The sequence below is a fragment of the Aquarana catesbeiana genome, linkage group LG04 (genome assembly GCF_042186555.1).
Source record: "Aquarana catesbeiana isolate 2022-GZ linkage group LG04, ASM4218655v1, whole genome shotgun sequence".
NCBI classification, from domain to species: domain Eukaryota; kingdom Metazoa; phylum Chordata; class Amphibia; order Anura; family Ranidae; genus Aquarana; species Aquarana catesbeiana.
In genome coordinates this window covers 44,033,494-44,056,896 of record NC_133327.1, presented here as the reverse complement: position 1 = coordinate 44,056,896, position 23,403 = coordinate 44,033,494, and the positions used below count along the sequence as shown (strand labels likewise).

The 23,403-nt window shown below is 44.3% G+C and overlaps 1 protein-coding gene and 2 non-coding genes across 3 annotated transcripts in view; 2 read left to right on the top strand and 1 right to left on the bottom strand.

The window, feature by feature from the left end:
• Positions 1-333: 333 nt before the first annotated feature.
• BLK (BLK proto-oncogene, Src family tyrosine kinase) overlaps positions 334-23,403 on the bottom strand; it is a 95,195-nt gene continuing 72,125 nt past the window's right edge. The window contains exons 12-14 of the mRNA XM_073625136.1: positions 19,576-19,726; positions 12,064-12,195; positions 334-2,252 (exon numbers count right to left, since the gene is read on the bottom strand). Coding sequence (XP_073481237.1) covers positions 2,050-2,252; positions 12,064-12,195; positions 19,576-19,726 — 486 coding nt within the window. The 3' untranslated portion in view covers positions 334-2,049. The remainder of the gene's footprint in view (positions 2,253-12,063; positions 12,196-19,575; positions 19,727-23,403) is intronic.
• Positions 5,915-5,986, top strand: TRNAA-UGC (transfer RNA alanine (anticodon UGC)). The gene has a single exon. It is a non-coding gene; the product is annotated as a tRNA-Ala (tRNA).
• TRNAA-UGC (transfer RNA alanine (anticodon UGC)) lies at positions 8,970-9,041 on the top strand. The gene has a single exon. It is a non-coding gene; the product is annotated as a tRNA-Ala (tRNA).

Genomic DNA, 23,403 nt, shown 5'->3' with positions numbered 1-23,403 from the left:
GCCGTATGGCAGATTAAGGCCTAATGGCCGAAACGCGTTGGCCCTGTGTGAATTTTATGCATTGTTCTATTTAATAAAGGCTATCTGCTTGTGGATTCCACCTGAAGTGCCGGCATTTCTTCAAGATGATGCTGGCTGTCCTCCAGCCAGGAAATGAAACAGGCTGCATCTGAGCACTTCCTGTTATGGGGTGACAACTGTCTCTCCTCTGTGCTATTACTAAACTGTGTACGGTTGAAGTACCTGAATGGATGTTATTTATTTATTTATTGCCCCCTCAGCCACTTGTCATTTTTTTCCCCCACTTTTTGAGAAAAAAACATATCCATCACATATACCTGAATGAGAAAGATATTTTATTATTAATTTGCTGCCTTACATACAATATTAATAAAATGTGCTAAAATAGTGGGCAGCCCGCCGCCCTTCTAAAGCATTGCAGCACGAGATTACAGCCTAGGTGGGGGATCCGCTGATCACCATTTATATTTAAAGGGGCTGTAAAGGCAAGAATAATAATTAAAAAAAAAAAAAACTCAGTGGATTGCTAAGGGTTAACCTTGTGGACAGAGATGTGCAGTTTACTCATTAGTACCTCTTTTATTAGGTTAAAGTGGTTGTAAACCTCAGACATGAAATATGAACAAAGCGTATCCCTCTATAATGTGTCCTTGTCTCAATTAAGAGCACATAGTGTCATTTCTGCTGCTTTGTTCCCCTGTCCTAATCTGATCCCACCTGTATTTTTTTTTACAGTTTTAGTCTAATCATGTGACATGCAGGGCACTCTTCCGATTTTCTGCAGTGGTGGGAGGTCTTCGGTGATGCAGAAACTTGCGTTGACCTGAGGACTCCAGGGCCAGTCTCTGCCCTATTACACAGAGCGCCATGTTGCTGCCCCCTCTGGCTACGGGTCCATGACGCCCTGCGTTCACTGGGTGTCCTCAGTATTATGCTGGGTGTCATTCAACCAGAAGACCGAGGACATCTAGGGGCAGAAAGGGATTACTGCAGGAGGCAGCTCCATAGAGCAGATAAGCATTGTAGCCAGAGCTCCTTTTTTGTTTGAAAAGGCACCCAGGGGAACCTATTTTTAAAAAAAGCAATTTTTTTTAAAATGTGTTCTGTTTCAGCTGCTTAGAATGTATTGTAACCAGTATCTCAGTGTAACATCCAGACAACTAGTATTTTTAGAAGGTCAGTAATGGCAATATTAGGACACAAATACAAATCCTTTTTTAGGTTGAACTACTCCCTTATCAGTATTTCGTCTATGTATTCAGCTGTTTGTCTAAAGCTTTTACTACTGTCAAGTGAGGGTTAAGGTTAGGGGGAGGCATAGGTTAGAGTTGGGTTAGTGGGGGGGTGGGAGATTATGGTGATGGGGGCCTATAGGTTAGGAGTCATTTCTGCACCCAAATCTGAGCTCTAAAGCTAACCCAAAGTCTATCTATGGTGTATCTGGTTTCAGAGGATGATAGAGCAGCGGCAGCCAGGAATTCAGGAGCCAATCAGTTGAATGGGCTGCGTTTGGTGACAGCACTGCCTGTCGAGCATGACCGTGATAGTGGGTATTAACATGGCTTCCAATCATGCTAACCTGAGACTGGGCAGTTGGGGTGGATAAAATGCAATTTGACTGCCTATTTTTACCGCCCCCCATGGCCACCCGTATAAGCGAAGCCTTAGGGTTGGCTCTAAGCATTATGCTAGCAATCACAATTAGATAAATCTGAGTTGATAAGCTCAACCCTGTCAAAAACATTTAGCAACATTGATTACAAAATGGTGCATCGAAAGTCCACAAATATGACCAATGAGATGATTACTGAGGATGGAGTTGAGCACGTATTATAAAACCACACTAACCCAGCATGTAGTTGTGCACATCACCATCAAAGTTGATTCCTAATATTGATATTTTGTTCTCAAGATCTCATGACAATGAGGCCATATTTTTCAATACTCCATTGCTCTAATCCATAAGGCCATTGATACGTTTCATACAAGGTTTTCTACTCTTTAATCTGTAAATCCATATAAAGTATCTCAAGGCTCCTCTTCATACTGCTTCTCTGTGGCCGTACCAAAATCTTCCAAGACAGACTGAAGGTACTCGAAGGTTGGCCTTTCCTCCGGCTTCTCTCGCCAACATTTCAACATGATCTCATAAAGTTCTGTGGTGCAGTTCTCCGGGCAGGGCATGCGGTAACCTTGATCCAGGAGCTGTATGACTTCTGGGTTGGACATACCTGAGGAAAGAAAGAAAACGGGTGAGGAACCTCATTGAAGAACCTGAGCAGTGTTGTTACAATGTACTTAGCATCTCTATGGCTGTTGGGGGCCTCAAATTTTTCCTCAATGGTCCAAGTTGAAAAAAATGGGAAAGTCTGGGTAGAACAATTGATGAAATTTTCTTAAATTTTCTTAAATGTTGGGCAAAATGGGGGAACTTTTCATACAGAAAGAGGGACACTTGGCATCTATCCCAGGCCAACTGTATATTTCATGTGGAGGACAATTAAGAAAAAAAAAAATGATAGAGTAACATACAATGCTTAGAAACTTACAGTGGAGACCACCCCCCTAATCCATGTGCCCGACCCCTAATCTACATGCAGGGTGCCGGATGCATGGATTTCAATGTTTTTTGGGGTTTTTTTAAGCACATAATTAGAGCCTGAGGCATTAATTGGCTTCAAAAAAGGGTGGGCTCGGGGTGCAGAGCACTGCGCCCTGAGCCCACCCAGTTATGTGAAATTAGCACATTAATATTCTCTAATGTCTTCCTGCTTCTCACAGCCAAGGTAAGGCCTCCTAAAGGTAAGGCCACCGATCGTTGTCTCCCACACGGGGGGGGGGGGGGGGTCGGTAGTGCGAGTGAGGGGGCCAGGTTTGTTTGCCGCCCTCCCCAAAATTTACACACATGGTTGGGTTGATTTACCAAAACTGGAGAGTACAAAATCTGGTGAAGCTGCACATGGTAGCCAATCAGCTTCTAACTTCAGCTTGTTCAATTAAGCTTTGACAAAAAAAAAAAAAAACCTGGAAGCTGATTGGTTTCTATGCACAGTTGCACCTGATTTTGCCCTTCTACAGTTTTTGTAAATCAACCCCGGTGTGTGTAAAATCTGACCAGATGACTGTTGGCCGTTAGATGGAAAGGAATTTGGTGGCTATACAGTCGCATGATCGCTTTTACACACCCTTGGTATATTCAAACCCCCACCATATTTCATAGTTGCTAACAGTCCCGATTTTCCCGGGACAATCCCGATTTTGGGACCCTCGTCCCGATTGGAGGCTGTCCCGAATCTGGATTTTCCATAAGGAAAATTGGGAATGTTGTTTTTTTTATTTTTGGAGCAGCTGGCTCCAGCAAAATGGCGGCCGGCGCAGCCGCTCGATCTTCCCCCTAGTGTTGAGTAAGTGGAGAAAGGAAGGGGGCTCGATCCGTGCAGCCAATGGGCTTCTTTAGCTGCACGGCCCCTCCCCTCTCCATTAAAGCAGAAGACACGGCGCCGCCGTTGCCTAATTGAGGGGGGGGCTGCACTAATTGAGGGGGGTCTGCACTAATAGAGGGGGGGGCTGCACTGAGGGGGGTCTGCACTAATAGAGGGGGGGCTGCACTAATAGAGGGGGGGTCTGCACTAATAGAGGGGGGGCTGCACTAATTGAGGGGGGTCTGCACTAATAGAGGGGGGCTGCACTGAGGGGGGTCTGCACTAATAGAGGGGGGGGGCTGCACTGAGGGGGGTCTGCACTAATAGAGGGGGGGCTGCACTGATGGAGGGGGTCTGCACTGATGGAGTGGGTCTGCACTGATGGAGGGGGTCTGCACTGAGGGGGTCTGCACTGAGGGGGTCTGCACTGATGGAGGGGGTCTGCACTGAGGGGGTCTATACAGACTCTGCCGGGTGCACCTGATGCAAGGACAGACTCTGCCGGGGGCACCTGATGCAAGGAAGACTTTGCCGGGGGCACCTGATGCAAGGACAGACTCTGCCGGGGGCACCTGATGCAAGGACAGACTCTGCCGGGGGCACCTGATGCAAGGAAAGACTCTGCCGGGGGCACCTGATGCAAGGACAGACTCTGCTGGTGGCAGGCGACGTGGCAGGTGACACACTCAGGGATCCCACTGATTCGGCATTATGGTGAGTTGAATGATTTAATTTTATATTACAATGTAATAATAGAAATAATGCGCTTCAATCATCCTGACACCATAACAACCATGGTGCCGGGATGATTGAAGCGTTAACACCAGGTGTTTGGAGTATCTTTATCTGCTGATTGTTAAACTTTCTAGAATACACATATTTCTATTGTGTAGGATCTGGGGCTGCTGTCCCGTCATTCCCCTCTCCCCCTTTCCTTCTCCCCCTTTCCCTCTCCATCCCTCATTCATCTCAGACTCTAACCACACCCTCTTGAGCCACGCCCATTTAACCCACACCCACTTTTCACGTAAGCCACGCCCATTTTCCGCGCTTCACACGCCGCACTTCTAATTTTTCGAAGCCACGCCCACAAAAGAATGCCCCACCCCCTAATTATTGTGCGACTCCGCCTACAGCCAAAAAAGTGTCCCACGCATTTTTTTTGCAATGTTGGCAACTATGCATATTTCCTGGGCTTTGCTGTTCCACCTGCCAACCCAGGATGGTACTGCCAGGTATAGGGAAAAGAGACCAAGCTCTGCCCCCTCCCTGTGCTCATAAATTCAGGAAGGAGGCTCTGCCCCAGTTAGTTCCAGCCACGAGGGAAAAAGGAAAGGCTGTCAGGTGAAGATGTAATCAGTTCAGCCAAGCAACCACCCAGGGAGAGAGGAGCCTGTATGGGAAACTGCTGAGCCATGTAGTCCCACAACACACAGCCTGCTGCATGGGAAGAAACGACACAGATAGACAGCAAGATGTGACCTCCAGCTGCTGCTTCTGCCAGGGCTCTCTGCCTCTATGGGAGTCCCTGTTTCTTCCAGACACCATGTCATAGAGCCTTCCACATGCAGGGGGATTGCTAGGACTTGCAGTCCTCCCTGCTATCCACACTTAAGTGCTCTTTTTGTGTGTATTGTTGACATGGACTTTTTTTGTACACTTAGGTGTTTTGCTTATTGGGATTTTGTTTTAATAAAAAACATGTAGTAGACTACATATTAGCCTAAATTGATAAAGAAATGTGTTTTTGTTTTTTGAAGTATTTTTATAGCAGAAAGTTAAAAAAAAAAATTTTTTTTTTTACTTCTCAGTCTTTTTTTATTTATAAACGCAAAAACAAAACAAAAAAAACAGTGGTGATCAAATACCACCAAATGAAAGCTCAATTATATTTCTGTGTGAAAAAAATGGTAGAAATGCAATTTTCATACAGTGTTGCATGACCATGCAATCTCCAGTTAAAGTAGCGCAGTGCCGAATAGAAAAAAAATGGCCTGGTCATGAAGGGGGGGGGGTAAAATCTTCTGGAGCTGAAATATAAATCATAGTATTGAGAACAATATTGTGCGTGTGGAAAATCTTGGTCTGCAATAACTCTGGTGAGACAATCCTCCTTACTTCCACTAGGGGTCACTGGTGCTTGGACAAACACGCGCTGCATATAAACTGAATGTCATTTTAAAAGTTTAAGTTGTTTTTGCTTTGGGAAAAGTTGAAGAGATATCATTTATTCAACTGATTATTGTGATTTTTTATTTAATTTTCAAATATACATTTCCCTGCCTTTATCTAAAGGCAGACATTTACTAGTGGGGGACAAATATTCAGACTACTTAGTAAGGGAGTAATTAAATAGAGAGTACAGAGTAAGTAGAAAATACCCACTACATAATATAAAATAGAAAATTAATCTCAGTGCTGCAATTAAAAGCTTGCCCCTTTAAGTTCGGCAAGAGTGAGCAATTACATAAGGGGATGTAGCTCAGTGGTAGAGCGCATGCTTTGCATGTATGAGGCCCCGGGTTCAATCCCCGGCATCTCCAACTTTTGAAAGATGATGCTTACTTGCTGAACAAGGATTATCATGTTGATTCAATTCAAAGAAAAACAAGAATCTTAAAGAGGACCATCAGTCCCCTTATTGCTGGTGCAACCACCCTTGGTGGACTGGCGTAATGCGCAGATATGCTGAACTGCCTTGCCCATCATTCGGGACTTGGCTAATGCTTGGGTGCATGAACATACCCTGTTTCCCCGAAAATAAGACCTAGCGCTATTTTCCAGGAAGGCTGCAATATAAGCCCTACCCTGAAAATAAGCCCTAGTTTAAAAAGCTTGTAAAATCCTATAATAAAATCTATTATAGTAGTATATAATGTACAATGTGTGTGTTTCTGTAATATAATTGCAGGGAAGAGAGCTCCGGCGGGTCACAGAAGCGCAGAGCGGCACTATAACGAAGGTATTTGGCACAGTTATATTACAGAAACACACACATTGTACATTATATACCCCTGGACGATGTAATTCTATTACGAAACGCGTAGGACGGAGAGACGCGCTTGCGTCACCTCGTATCGTTGTTGCTGTTTCCAGTAGGACGGGCTTGTCTGAGTGCTCGCCTGCCGGCACACCAGACATACAGGCGATTTTTCTACCAACACAATGTGAGTGTAACCTTGTTTTTAACATTTAATAAAGTCTTATGGTTTTACACTATTGGAGCCCCTTTATATCTTTCATGCTATACCTATCCACTTGCGAGTTGGGGATGGTACGATGAGATCTGAAGCTCCGGTGGGCGTGTTTTGAATACCACACTTTACCATCAATCAATCTAAGTTTTGGCTGCATCTGCTATGTCCCGGAGGACAGTTTCCAATACAGGCCTTCCCTGATCCTCTGTAATGGAGGACCATGGTTTTCTGGTAAGCGGCAAACCTATATTCTTTGGTGGTGGACCAGGCACTATACTTTTCTCCATGCTACCGAGGACTCCATAAAATACGGATGGACTCTTTAGAATAATCTATCATCCAATTGCAATTTCACAGGTGATATTGTCACTATATGTTTTGGACTTATTCTACACATTTTCAATTGTCGTTTTTTTTAAGTTTTGGTGTTATTTTTCACAATTTGCTCACATCAGATGTGATATGTTTATGGGCACATCGCTATATCAATGAGTGTATGTATTTATACACAATCACTTTACATATTTAGCGCGATTCCATCTTTATTTATTTTTACATTATATACTACTGTAATAGAGTGGATTATAGGTTTTTACAAGCATTTTAACTCGGTTCACACTGGGAATTCCTTTCAGGCAAGGAGAGAGAGGGGAAGAGAAGACATCACATTACATGGTAAGACCTACCCTGAAAATAAGCCCTACTGTGTCTTTTGTTGCCAAAATTAATATAAGACCCGGGCTTATTTTCGGGGAAACACAGTAGTATAGAAAGGAAGTCACAAGAAATTATGTTCAGTCCGCGCACACACCAATTCTTAAGTAATATATTGCGTTTGTGTGACCTCAAAATAACGTCAGTATATTTTTTTACTGAAATTGTGCTACTATAATATAAATAATAATAATATATATTTATAACTAATAGTAATAATTGATGAGGCAGCACTGACGGGCACTGATGAGGCAGCACTGACAAGCACTGATGAGGCTGCATTGATGGGCACTGATGAGGCAACACTGATAGGCGGCACTAATGGGCACTGAAAGGCGACACTGATAGGCAGCACTACTAGGTGGTGCTGATGGTCACTAATACGCAGCACTGAGGGGCACTGATATTCAACACTGATGGGTACTGATATGCAGCAGCACTTATATGCAGCACTGATGGGCAGCACCGATTGGCACTGATAGGCGGCACTGATAGGCACTAATGGGGCAGCACTGATAATCAGGGCACTGATGATCCGTGCCCTAAATATCTGTGTGCATGTCCCCTGTCAGGATTGCCAGTTACCAGCTCTCCTCTCCTCACGCTTTGACAGCACACAAGGAAAAGAGAGCCAATAGCCAACAACTCTGTTTACCTTGTGATCAGCTGTGATTGGACACAGCTGATCACATGGTAAAGGGCTGCTGTGATTGGCCTTTTATCATGATCTGTGGTTTACGGTCTCAGTAGAATTAGCACACAGTGACTCCAGCAAAGTGACATCCTGCAGATCGTAGAAAGCTTTTTAACCACTTCCTTACCGCGATATAGCCAAAAGACGGCTACAGCGTGGCTCTCTCATTCCAGGACTATAAACCACAGATCATGGTAAAAGGCCACAGATGCATGCCCCAGGGGCGCACAAAGGGCATAGTTCTGGGAGGACCTCCATCCAGAACGAGAGAGCCGTGCTGTAGCTGTCTTTTGGTTATAGTGTGGTAAGGAAGTGGTTAGAAAGCTTTCTACGATCTGCAGGATGTCACTTGGATCGAGTCATTGTTTGCTAATTCTACTGAGACCATAAGCCACATCTGGATCATTTATAGAGATCACACTTGCAGTGCTTAGTTTGGAGAGGCAAAACAAATATGAACAATATTGTGTGTGTGTGTGTGCCAAATCACGGTCTGTAAAGATCTGTAATAACTCTGGTGGGCAGTCCTCCTTCCTTCCACTAGGGGTCACTGGTACTTGGACAAACACGTAAACTGAATGTCATTTTAAAAGTTTCAATTGTTTCAACATGGATAGAAGTTGGCAAAAGTAGAAAAAAAAAAATAGGATGGTAAAAGTTGGAGATAAACAATTTATTTTACTGAAAATTATGAATTTCTGCAGACATGAAAAGTACATTTTCCTGCCTCTGTCTAAAACAGTCAGACATTCACTTGTGGGACAAATATTCAAGCAACTTACAAGGCAAAAGTAAAAACAACAACCACACAACATATACGTAATATTTAGCAGAACATTAATTGCAGGATTTGTCTTATTTATGCATTTAATGGCTTGAACTTTAAGTTAAGGAAATTATATTTTAACATTTCAGTCATCAGGGGATGTAGCTCAGTGGTAGAGCGCATGCTTTGCATGTATGAGGCCCCGGGTTCAATCCCTGGCATCTCCAACTTTTGAAAGATGATGCTTACTTGCTGAGCTATGGTAATCATGTTGATTCAATTAATGATCTAATAGGCTCCTTTCACATTTCTGCGACTTAGGATCTGACCTATGAGACCCAAAGTCGCAGGACATGTGAAATGCCATATATCTCTGTGAGACCCAAAGTCGCAGGACATGTGAAATGCCATATATCTCTGTGAGACCCAATGTCACAAGACATTTGAAATGCCATGTACAGTGAATCTTGAAAATATTCACGGCACTTCACTTTTTCCACATTTAGCATGTCCCAAATTATGCCTTATTCCAAAATAGATTAAATTTATTTTATTTATTTATTTATTTTATTTTAGGTACTTATATAGCGCCGTCAATTTACGCAGCGCTTTACATATACATTATACATTCACATCAGTCCCTACCCTCAAGGAGCTTACAATCTAAGGTCCCTAATTCACATTCATACATACTAGGGCCAATTTAGACAGGATCCAATTAACCTACCAGCATGTCTTTGGAGTGAATTCATTATTGTCCTCAAACTTCTATAAACAACACCCCATAATGACAACGTGAAAGAATTTTGTTTAAAATCTTTGCAAATTTATTAAAAATAAAAAAAAATTAAAAATCCCATGTACATAAGTATTCATAGCCTTTGCTCAATTCTGTGTTGAAGCACCTTTGGCACCAATTACAACCTCAAGCCTTTTTGAATATGATGCTACAAGCTTGGCATACGTATTTTTGGACAGTTTCTCCCATTCTTCTTTGCAGGACCTCTCAAGCTCCATCAGGTTAGATGGGGAGCGTCGGCGCACAGCCATTTTCAGATCTCTCCAGAGATCTTCAAACAGGTGCAAGTCTGTGCTCTGGCTGAGCTACTCAAGGACATTCACCCAGTTGTCCCGTAGCCACTCCTTTGTTATCTTGGCTGTGTGCTTAGGGTCGTTGTCCTGTTTGAAGATGAACCTTCACCCCAGTCTGAGGTCCAGAGCACTCTAGAGCAGGTTTTCATCAAGGATGTCTCTGTACATTGCTGCGTTCATCTTTCCCTCAACGCTGACTAGTCTCCCAGTTCCTGCCATTGAAAAACATCCTCACAGCATAATGCTGCCACCACAATGCTTCACTGTAGGCATGGTCTGATGGTGATGAGCGGTGCCTGGTTTTCTCCAGACATGACACTTGCCATTCAGACCAAAGAGTTCAATCTTTGTTTCATCATACCAGATAATTTTGTTTTTCATGGTCTGAGAGTCCTTCAGGTGCCTTTTGGAAACTCTGAATGGGCTGTCATGTGACTTTTACTGAGCAGTGACTTCCATCTGGCCACTCTACCATACAGGCCTGATCGGTGGAGTGCTGCATAGATGGTTGTTCTTCTGGAAGGTTCTCCTCTCTCCACAGAGAAACGCTGGAGCTCTGTCAGAGTGACCATCAGGTTCTTGGTCACCTCCCTGACTAAGGCCCTTCTCTCCCAATCGCTCAGTTTGGCCGGGAGGCCCACTCTAGGAAGAGTCCTGGTGTTTCCAAACTTCTTCCATGTACGGATGATGGAGGCCACTGTGCTCATTGGGATCTTCAATGCTACAGAAATTTTTCTGTACCCTTCCCCAGATCTGTGCCTCGATACAATCCTGTCTCGGAGGTCTACAGACAATTCCTTGGACTTCATGGCTTGGTTTGTGCTCTGACATGCACTGTTAACTGTGGAACCTTATATAGACAGGTGTGTGTCTTTCCAAATCCTGTCCAATCAACTGTATTTACCACAGGTGGACTCCAATCAAGTTGTAGAAACATCTAAAGGGTGATCAGTGGAAACAGGATGCACCTGAGCTCAATTTTGAGTGTCATGGCAAAGGCTGTGAATACTTACGTACCTGGGATTTTTTCATTTTTTATTTTTAATAAATTTGTAAAGATTGCACACAAACTTCTTTTAGGTTGTCATTATGGGGTATTGTTTGTAGAATTTTGAGGAAAATAATTAATTTAATCAATTTTGGAATTGGAAAAAGTGAAGCGCTGTGAATACTTTCCAGGAGCATTGTATCTCTATGACACTACTGAAGTCGTACTTCAGAAAAGGTTACTGCACTACTACACTACAACTTCAATGTCTGAACATTGCACAACTTTGGAGTCAGCTAGTGTGAAAGGAGCCTAAGGTTTTACTTCACCAAAGGTTGACACGAGTGCACAAGGTTTTATCAAACTTTAATTTTGCTACTGTGACCCTGTATTATTCTAAATTCTAATGTCAATACCAGAACTGTAGCTCTATTCCAACCATTACCTTTCTTTATACATCTATGTTTATATATTTCGATTACAATACCCTTACAATTGGTTTATAACTGTTTTCTTAATTTATAGACATACCTTTTGCTTGCTGATTCCAATCTGATACCCCTGAGGAAGAGTATATCTCGAAACGCGTCGGGTATTCCCCGCATATGTGTTCCATGTGTATTGGAGTTCTATGATTGTGAATTTTTTGCATTTTGTATTGCTATCTTTTTGTATGTATCACGTATGCTGCATATTTACCCCATGTACCACAGATCTATTTAAAGATCTATACTATTAATAAACACTTTATCATACAATCTTTACATCCTCCATACTCTTTATGACCTGTGAGTAGGTGTTCCCTTTAAAGTCCTGTAAGAGGATCAATTTCCATTTAGCTAGTTTAACTTGGGATGTGGGTTCACCCTACCCCTTAGACCAACCCAGCACCAACCCCCCCCTTTTAAATACCAGAACTGTAGCTCTGGGAGGGTAAGCTGAGCTGCGGAGAGAGTTGAACTGGAGGATTTCATTGCTTCTGCTGTGAACTTTGATGATGAACTGCTCCACATTACACACAGCTACTGAGGTCAATGAGGTCTTTCTTGTTTTAAAGCTCAGCAGTGCCCTCCACTGGAAACACCTGAACTCCATCATTGGAAGGATGCCTCTGTATAGCGCAGCTTGTCATACAATGAATAAATAGATTTTATTTCAGTACATTTTACCTGCATAGGGAACGCGAGCAAAGGTGAGGATTTCTGTAAGTAGAATCCCAAATGACCACACGTCTGACTTTATCGTAAATATTCCAAAGTTAATGGCTTCCGGAGCCGTCCACTTGATGGGGAATTTGGTGCCTGGAGTTTAAATAAAGAGACTTTTTTTAAAATCCCGTTTTGGTATTTCTGTACTTTGAACAGCATAAAAAGAGAACATTCATAACAAAGGGGAATTTATTAAAGTGACATTAATCCCTCATTTTTTTAAGCACTTTCAGAAGCTAATTTATTCACTTACTGAGTATACAGCTTCTTTATCTTTTAATCCTTGCCTATGTTCCAGTTTAAACCTAATGGCGACCCCGGGTTTCCTATTTCAGGGTTACTCCTTTCTCTTGCAACATCCTATGGAGTCACCCTTGCATGCAGGGATTAGAGTTGTGTCTCCTCCTACACTATGTGCATCAATAGAGACACACAGCCCCATAGCCTAGGATGGCAAGGCATTCCCCTGCTCCTCCCTATCTCTTTTCCAAGCTAAAAAAACTGACTCCAGACTGCACTGTCCACTGTTAACTGTTTTTCTGTAAGGAAAGCAAAAAGTTTACTGGGGAGTGTTTATTTTATTTTGCTTAAGCTAAAAAATGATGAGGGTTTAACCACTTCAGCCCCGGAAGGATTTACCCCCTTCCTGACCAGAGCACTTTTTGCGTTACGGCACTGCGTCGCTTTAACTGACAATTGAGCGGTCATGCGACGTTGTACCCAAGCAAAATTGACGTCCTTTTTTCCCACAAATAGGGCTTTTTTTTGGTGGCATTTGATCACCTCTGCGGTTTTTATTTTTTGCGCTATTAACAAAAAAAGAGCGACAATTTTTTAAAAATACACAATATTTTGTACTTTTTGCTATAATAAATATCCCCATTTTTTTTTAAAAAAAGCATTTTTTTTCCTCAGCTTAGGCCGATATGTATTCTTCTATGTATTTTTGGTAATAAAAAAAAAAAAAATCAAAATCGCAAAAAGTGTATATTGATTGGTTTGCGCAAAAGTTATAGCGTCTACAAAATAGGGGATAGATTTATGGCACTTTTATTATTATTATTTTTTTTACTAGTAATGGCAGCGATCTGCGATTTTTATCAAGACATGCACCTGCTATGCAGCTTAAAGAAGCCGACGTATAGCTATGACAGCTCGTGGGATCGCGCCGACCTGCCGCAGTATAATGACGGCGGCTGGTCGGCAAGTGGTAAAGTGATACGAAAGTCTCCTTTTTTTCTTTAAAAATAACAAACATTATACTTACCTGCTCTGTGCAGTGGTTTTGCACAGAGGAACCCAGATCCTCCTCTTCTCGGGTCCCTCTTTGGTGCTCCTGGCCCCTCCCTCCTGTTGAGTCGCCCCACAGTAAGCATCTTGCTATGGGGGCACCCGAGCCGAGCCACAGCTCCCTGTGTCCATTCAGACACGGAGCCATGGCCTGGCCCTGCCCTCACTCTCTCCTCTTTGGCTCACTGACTTTGACAGCAGGGGGAGCCAAAGGCACCATGCTACTGTCTCAGCCAATGAGGAGGGAAGTCCTGGACAGCCGAGACACTCCTACAACATCGCTGGATCGAGATGGGGCTCAGGTAAGTATTAGGGGGGCTGAGGGGGGCTGCTGCACACTGAAGGTTTTTCATCTTAATGCATAGCATGCATTAAGATAAAAAATGTTCTGCCTTTACAATCACTTTAATACTACTTTAGAACCAGCTCAATGGTGAAATGTGGAACTATGCAAAACACAGGAGATGTTAGCTCATTAAAGCGGAACTAAACTCTCTCAATCAACATTAAATACAGTAGTACCTTGGATTACGAGCATAATTAGTTCCAGAAGCATGCTTGTAATCCAAAGCACTCGTATATCAAAGCGAGTTTCCCCATAGGAATCAATGGAAACTCAGATAATTAGTTCCAGTGTCACTGCTAGTGTATGCAGTACCGCATGTGGCCAGAGGTGGGGGGGGCGCCAGAGACACTCGGAAACACTCGGGCTCAGAGACCACTCAGAGACACTCAAAGACTCTCGGAGACGCTCTGAGACACTCAGCAACCGAGTGTTTCCGAGTGTCTCTGGCACCCCCCCCCCACCTCTGGCCACATGCGCTACAGTTCTTCTTGCAAGATGTAGCCAAAAATATAAAGACATTTTTTCACCCCCCCTAAAAAAAAAAATAATAATAATATGTACATGTATCACCACTTTAATATCTCAAAGTTGTTGGCAAATCACTTATTTTCAAATATTTTTCTGGAATTCTGTTAAAAAAAAAATGAAAAGGTTTGTCTAAATTAGGAATACATAGACTGAGTTTAGTAGGACCCGTGTGAAGTTCCAGCAAAGATCCGATTACCTACACATGAGAAGTGGAAGTTCAAAGCAAACTGTCAGTATCGCTATGAGGAGGTGTGTGTATCACTTCTGCTTTTTAAACACAAGCACTAACCCAGTGGTTCTCAACTCCTGTCCTCGGGACCCACCAACAGGCCAGGTTTGCAAGATAACTGAAATACACCACAGGTGATATTATTTGCTGCTCAGTGATTGCAGTATTCTAGTCTGCATTTCCCCAAGGTAATACTTACATTTTGGCCTGTTAGTGGGTCCTGAGGACCGGAGTTGAGAACCACTGCACTAACCAAACTGATCATCTACCGACATCCTGGCACTTTCTGTACTCTATGCCACAGAATATGTAGAACACTTGGCTCGAAATGAACCTGTACTTTACCCAGGTGGAGCAAAACATCAGGATCGCTTTAAGGCCCGCTTCATCAGCAGCACATATTGGCCTTTCCTTCTCTGCTAGATTCAGCCACTGGAGTCTATGTGCTGCTGAGAAGGTCGCCTAAATGTTTTTAGGCATGAGAGAAGAGAGGTTTTCATTAAGTTGGTATGCTAATTGCAACCCCAAAGTACAGATGACCACTAGAGAGAAGAGAAATATCCTCCAAAAAATTGGGGACTATTGTGGACATTTCAGCCTCCAAAAACCAAAATATATAAAACAGTATAAACTTTATTACATATCAGAATAAAGGAATTAAAAAAAAAAAAGTGTAGCTTTTTTTTTCCCCCAAGATGGCACCGAAGGCGAGGAAAGGAAGCTGGCCCTACCAAGACTGAAGCGAACTCTTATGCTGCGTACACACGAACGGACTTTACGGCAGACTTTGCCCGGCAGACTTTTCTACGTACTTTACGACGGACTTTCTGAATGAACGGACTTGCCTACACACAATCCACCAAAGTCCGTTGAATTCGTACGTGATGACGTACAACTGGACTAAAACAAGGAAGTTCATAGCCAGTAGCCAATAGCTGCCCTAACGTGGGTTTTTGTCCGTCGAACTAGCATACAGACGAGCGGACTTTTCGACCGGACTCGATTTCGACGGATTGATTAAAAACATGTTTCAAATCTAAGTCCGTCCAACTTTTGAGAAAACAAAGTCAGCTGGAGCCCACACACGATCGAATTGTCCGACGAAATCCCATCCGCCGGGCAAAGCCTGCCGTAAAGTCCGCTCGTGTGTACGCGGCATAAGGCTCTGAAGGCCAAAAAAGCCGTGCTAAAAGGAGTGCACAGTCACAAGAAGAAGATCCGAACGGCTCCTACATTCCAGAGACCCAAAACCTTGAGGCTGAGGAGGCAACCCAAATACCCAAGGAAAAGTGCCCCCACAAGGAACAAGATTGACCATTATGCCATCATTAAGTTCCCCCGGACCACTGAGTCCGCTATGAAGAAGATTGAGGACATTAACACTCTGGTTTTCATTGTTGATGTCAAAGCAAACAAGCACCAGATTAAACAAGCCGTGAAGAAGTTATATGACATTGATGTGGCCAAAGTGAACACCCTCATTAGGCCAGACGGTGAGAAATAGGCATAAGCTCGTCTTGCTCCCGATTATGCACTAGATGTTGCTAACAAGATTGGCATCATCTAAACCTGCTGGCACATGTTCTGTACAAAAATAAAATCCTTTAAAAACATGAAAAAAAAGTGTAGCTTGTACATATATGTATAATGACAGCTCAAACCTATGGCTACCGAAACCTTAACCAAACAGCAATCATAAGGTGAGACATCCAAATGACCACTAGTGGGAGCAATTACAAATATGAAATTTTGGTGGCCCAAGTCACAGAGCTGCCATTGGCTTCTCAAGCAACATCACCACGTAATTACTTAGGAGACTTCTTTAGTATGCCTTCTAGCAATTATGTCATGAGCTTGGACAGTTCAAAGTGAGCAGGTGATGAAAAAATACAGAAGCTGGCTTCAGTGAAAACTTTATGCCAAAACTAAAGTGGATCCAAAGATAGAGATGGTCAAAGCTATTTGCAAATCTTGAATTGGCTCTTTTCTCCGAAACACCTGTAGGGCTCGGAAGGAGGGGGTGGATTAATAAAAGAAAGAAGATTGCATATAACTTAAGCAGGGCCATCTTTAATATTGATTGGACCCTGGACAAACATTTTCTTGGGCCCCCCTATGCAATTTCGCTTTCCACCCCAACATTCCAAAAAACATACTACCCCCATCTTTACACAGAACCCCCCTTCCCTCATACTACCCCCATCATTGCACAGGACCCCCTCCCCCATACTACCCTTATCAATATGCAGGCCCCTTCCCCATACTACCCCAAACATTACACAGGACCCTCTCCCTCATCCGACCCCCTATTATTACACAGGACCCTTCTCCCATGCTACCCCCATCATTACACGGGATCCCCTTCAACATACTACCCTCATCATTACGCAAGACCCCCTCCCCCATACTACCCTCATCATTATGCAGGACCCCCCCATACTACCCTCATCTTTACACAGGACCCCCTCCCCCATACTACCCCCATTATTACACAGGACCCCCTCCCTCATACTATCCCCATTATTACACAGGACCCTTCCCCCACACCCCCTCCCTCCACAGACCACTGCATTACCCTCAACCCCCCAGCAGTCTTACCTTGATAGATTCCAGAGGATGTCAGGCGAACACCAGGCACACCCCACCGAACCCTCCGACAAAGAAATTCAGAGGGGCCAGTGTTAATGTGCCTGATACTGACAGGCACTCTCCCTAGGCAAGGCTTACCTTACTGAGCTAGCCAATCACTACACAGGCTGCAGACATAACACCCAACCAATCACCAGCTCCTCCAACATTCAATCTCCTGAGCGAAAGCCAGATCCACTTTTCAACTATTTGCGGGCAGGGCGGGCTTAAGGAGCAGTTGCTTTGGGCCCCACAATGACTAGGCCTGGGGCAGCTGCCCCTTTTGTCCTGTGTTAAAGACAGCCATGAACTTAAGCGACTTCCAGCATAGCAGCACAGCCTTTTCCAAAGCATAAACTGTGGCTTGGAACATTTTTACTGAATCCTTATAGACATTGTTGGGATCAGAGGTGTAAACTGGCTCTTGCCAGACAGTTTAATAAACTGAAAATCACTTTATCACCAAACAGAAAAGTGACAAGCTTGTCTTCAGATTCAGTTTAAACATGACAGGTAAATCTTCCCATCAGTACAACACAGTCTTACATGAATAACTTTAAGCGTCCCAGCCACAGAATACACCGTATTTCAAAGTCTCTGTTAAAGGAAAGCTCATCCAGCTGGTCAAAATCAGATTATGGGGACTTGCAGGCAGCATCCATGTCTCCTCACTACAGACACAAAACTGCCGCCCCGCCAGCCTCTCTGAGCAGCTGCTTAACCACTTCAATACTGGGCACTTATACCCCCTTCCTCCCCAGGCCAATTTTCAGCTTTCAGCACTGTCACACCTTGAATGACAATTGCGCGGTCATGCTACACTGTACCCAAATTCATTTTTCTATCATTTTTTTAGAGACAGATAGAGCTTTCTTTTGGTGGTACTTATTCACCACTGGGTTTTTTTTTTGGCTACATAAATGAAAAAAGATGGAAAATTTCAGTTTATGTTATAGCATTTTTCAATTAAAGAATTTTTCTCCTTCACTGAGGTGCACTTATGAGGCTGCAAAAATGGGCACTGATAGGCTACAATGAAGGGCACTGAAAGGCTGCCCTGATGAGGAGGCACTGATGAGGCTGCACTGATAGGCGGCACTGATGAGCAGCACTGATGGGCACTGATGGGCAGCACTGATGAGCAGCTTTGATGGCACTAATGGGCAGCACTGATGGGCAGCATTGATGGGCAGCATTGATGGCACTGATGGAGCTGCACTGATCATGAGGGCACTGATGATAAGTGCCCTAATTGTCTGTGTCCCCTGACAGGATTGCTGGTTACCGACTCTCCTCCTCTCCCGCTGTGATAGCGCATTAGTAAAGTACTGCCGATAACCAGCAGTTCTGTTTGCACTGTGATCATTTGTGATTGGTCATAGCTGATCACGTGGTAAAGGGCCGCTGTGATTGGCCCTTTACCTTGATCTGTGAACAGCTGTGTCCAAAGGACACCGCGATCACAGAGCGCGCCAGATGGGGCGTGGCTTCGAGAGGTCATCCATGTACGTCCTCCCAGAAACAACAGAGCTGTGCGGTAGACGTCCTTCGGCTATGGCATGGTTAGGAAGTAGTTAACAAACAGGCCTGAAGGGGAAGTAACTTGCCTCTTCAGTTAACCCTCTCTAAACCCTGCTCCAGGCTGACTCTCTACAACATAAAAGTGTGTTGGCAGGTTTTAGTGCCATTTAATTGTAGCCCCTCCTGTAGTGATGTAATGGGTAGAGATAGTGCCCCTTTATATGCCAGCTGTGAGTGGGGTCTGGTGGAGTTGGGGTGTGGAAATAGGGCAACCCCTTATCAACCAAGATGTAGCCTATGCTTCACTATAGAGAGAGAGAGCTGATCCACTGGGGTATCCAGAACAGGACACTTTGGGAACAGAAAGAGAAACCTTGCCCCCTTGACCCTTGCCTAGCGGAGTCCCATGGCTTGGTTTAGGACAGCCTCTGGGGCTGGGCCTTTGGATGATCTTCCTTTGTATGGTACACCCCCAATATGAAATATCTAAATAAGGAGACAGTAACACCTGGGAAGATGGCTTTGACAGTTCCGGGACTTATGTGAGTGTTCTGCACTTGAGGAACTACTGTTCAGAACGTCATATGCTATGGAATAGCACTCAGTGCTTCATACTTCTGCTTGGTGAGTTATGTGAATTAATGTCTTGTTGTAAAGGAACTGTGTTTACAAGAAATGTACTGAACAGTGATTGAGTTGGGCAGTAAAGCCTTTTGGACTGCAGCTTCCTTTATTCTGAAGGAGGTGGGCTTCGGGACAAGTAAAGTGTGACACACAACATGACAAAGTATCTCCCAAAATAACTGATAGGTGACTATCCCATCCAAGAGAAAGTAGGGTGAGACCTGGGCCAACATGGTGCAAAATCCTGTCCAATCCAGGTCCTCTACAAGTGATTCCAAAATCTGTGCTGAAAAAAATGTCAACTTACCTTCCTTGGCTATGTATTCTGAATCAATCACTCTGGCCAGGCCAAAGTCTCCAATTTTACAGCCAAGTATGTCAGACACCAAGACATTGGCAGCTCGAAGGTCTCTGTGGATGTAATTCTTTTTTTCGATGTACGCCATGCCCTCCGCAACCTGGAGAGAGGGAACACACCAAATCATCTGTCATTGTGTCTGAAGGAGTAATTCGGTTTTGAAAATAATAGAAGGAGGAAGAACCTGGCCGGTTGCAATGAAAACCATAGACAGTTCTAATGTCAACCACCTGGATGAATAATCAAATATTTCATATGCCGCCTCAGGGGAGAATGGGCTGCACACTCCAAAATTACATCTCAGGTGCTGGCTCAGCTTGTCTCCACTGAAGAAATCTCTTGTACCAAAAACAAGAATGGCACACACTGAGATGCCAAATCTTCCTTATTAAAATAGCCAGCAGGAGCAAGTTATTTGCCAGCACACCAAGGATCGGCACAAAATGGCGTCCAAACGGGTAGTTTATTGCATGATCACAACACAAGAGAGGTGCAACATTTCGGAGTCACGCAGGACCCCTTTATCAGATCATGCAATAAACTACCCTTTTGGATGCCACTTTGTGCTGATCCTTGGTGTGCTGGCAAATATCTACGTTGTGACTTGAACCAGTATCCAGCTGGTTGTTGCTGCAGCACCCAAACCTTGAGAGCTTATACCAGGAACGTGTGCGATGGGAATATGAAGTATTACTCTTCAGATATGTTTCACGCTAGAAACAGCCAACTGCTACATAGCTTCATCTTGGCAAAGCGAAGACTGCTCATTGTCTGACTATAAAGAATATAAAAGGAACCCTCTTTATGTGGGATTATACAGGCACAGGCTGAGAAAGTTTTATATAAAAAAGTAGAAAAACTTTTATTGATATAAAAAATTCTTAAAAGAATACATACACTATATTACGAAAAGTATTGGGGTGCCTGCCTTATAACCCCCTGTTGCATTTGCCTGCAGAATGGGATACATTCAAGTAAATGGGTCTGCGTCACAACCTTGTCTTAGATATTCTCACACACTCCACAGGTAGAATACTTTTAGGACTATTGTTTTAGTTTCAATCAGAATTGATGCACTGTAACAAGTTTTAAGGGCTTGTTCACATAAGCGTACGTAAGTGTACACCCGTGCAAGCCGGTGGGGGGGATCCAGAGCCTAGTCTCGGGAGGGGCACTGGCAGAAAATACACTAACTGACCCCCATACTACACTAACTGACCCCCATGCTACACTAACTGACCACCATACTACACTAACTGACCACCATACTACACTAACTGACCACCATACTACACTAACTGACCCCCATGCTACACTAACTGACCACTATACTACACTAACTGACCCCCATGCTACACTAACTGACCACTATACTACACTAACTGACCCCCATGCTACACTAACTGACCACCATACTACACTAACTGACCACCATACTACACTAATTGACCCCCATACTACACTAACTGACTACCATACTACACTAACTGACCACCATACTACACTAACTGACCACCATACTACACTAATTGACCCCCATACTACACTAACTGACTACCATACTACACTAACTGACTACCATACTACACTAACTGACCACCATACTACACTAACTGACCCCCATACTACACTAACTGACCACCATACTACACTAACTGACCACCATACTACACTAACTGACCCCCATGCTACACTAACTGACCCCCATGCTACACTAACTGACCCCCATGCTACACTAACTGACCATTATACTACACTAACTGACCCCCATGCTACACTAACTGACCACCATGCTACACTAACTGACCCCCATGCTACACTAACTGACCCCCATGCTACACTAACTGACCCCCATGCTACACTAACTGACCACCATACTACACTAACTGACCACCATACTACACTAACTGCCCCCTATACTACACTAACTGACCTCTATACTACACTAACTGCCCCCTATACTACACTAACTGACCACCATACTACACTAACTGCCCCCTATACTACACTAACTGACCACTATACTACACTAACTGACCACTATACTACACTAACTGACCCCCATGCTACACTAACTGACCCCCTTGCTACACTAACTGACCCCCATACTACACTAACTGACCCCCATACTACACTAACTGACCACCATACTACACTAACTGACCACCATGCTACACTAACTGACCCCCATGCTACACTAACTGACCCCCATGCTACACTAACTGACCCCCATGCTACACTAACTGACCCCCATACTACACTAACTGACCCCCATACTACACTAACTGACCCCCATGCTACACTAACTGACCCCCATGCTACACTAACTGACCACCATACTACACTAACTGACCACTATACTACACTAACTGACCCCCATACTACACTAACTGACCCCCATACTACACTAACTGACCCCCATACTACACTAACTGACCACTATACTACACTAACTGACCCTCATACTACACTAATTGACCCCCATACTACACTAACTGACCCCCATACTACACTAACTGACCACCATACTACACTGACTGACCACTATACTACACTGACTGACCACTGTACTACACTGACTGACCACCATACTACACTAACTGACCACCATACTACACTAACTGACCACTATACTACACTAACTGACTTTCTCTCCCCCCCCCCCCCCGGGCCAGTAACAGGACTGTCACGAGGGAGTCTCACTCACCTTCGTGTCTGGCTGGCCTGCATCAGTCCGGAGGAGGAGAAGACAGCGGCGGCTCACAATGCTTCTCTCCCCCGTGCTGTAGCTGCAATGTTCAGTGTCGGGCGCAGCGCTCTGTGATTGGGCGTATGGGGGTCATGTGCGGAGGCGGGACTTCAGGAGCAATCACGAACAGGCCAGCTCTAGCCTCATGTGAACCCCATACGCCCAATCACAGGGCGCCGGACAGTGAACATGGCGGCCGGAGCCCGGGGACACAGGAAGATAAAATTAGGAGGAGGCAGCCAGTGACACATACTGGTGCCCCCCTAAATGTCACACCCGGGGCCACGGCACCCCCCACGCTAGGAGCTCGCTCAGCTGCCAACTCCCGCTGACTGGCCCGCACGCACACTCGTCCCTGTGCCCTGACTGGCCTGTTCATTGCACTAATTTCTCGGAGGGGGCAATTGCCCTGTTGCCCCCCCTTGGATCCGCCCCTGCGTGCAAGGACCTTGTTTACCTGCAAATAGATGCACAGGTGTTCTGTGAATTCCCATACAGGCAGTCCCATTCATGTCAACTGGCACTCTGCAGCTGGAAAGACACAGCCACTGATCCCAATTTGACAACCGTGCGGATTTTTGTGCATACGAGTGCATTTACCTAAACCTAAAGAAGAGTCTCAACACCTGACTCAAAATGCATCAGCTCTCATTTCATCTGCTCTTTGCTTACTGAGCCCCCATCTATGTTACACATTGGGAGATGTTACATTGTCATATGTGAAGCTGCTTACTGTATATACGCTAGATTACCAAACGTATTGGGACACCTGCCTTTACACGCACATGAACTTTAATGGCATCCCAGTCTTAGTCTGTAGGGTTCAATATTAAGTTGGCCCACCCTTTGCAGCTATAAAGGCTTCAAATCTTCTGGGAAGGGTGTCCCACAAGGTTTAGTGTGTCTATGGGAATGTTTGACTATTCTTCTAGAATCTCATTTGTGAGGTCAGGCACTGATGTTGGACTAGCTCTGGCTCGCAGTCTCCGCTCTAATTCATACCAAAGGTGTTCTATCGGGTTGAAGTC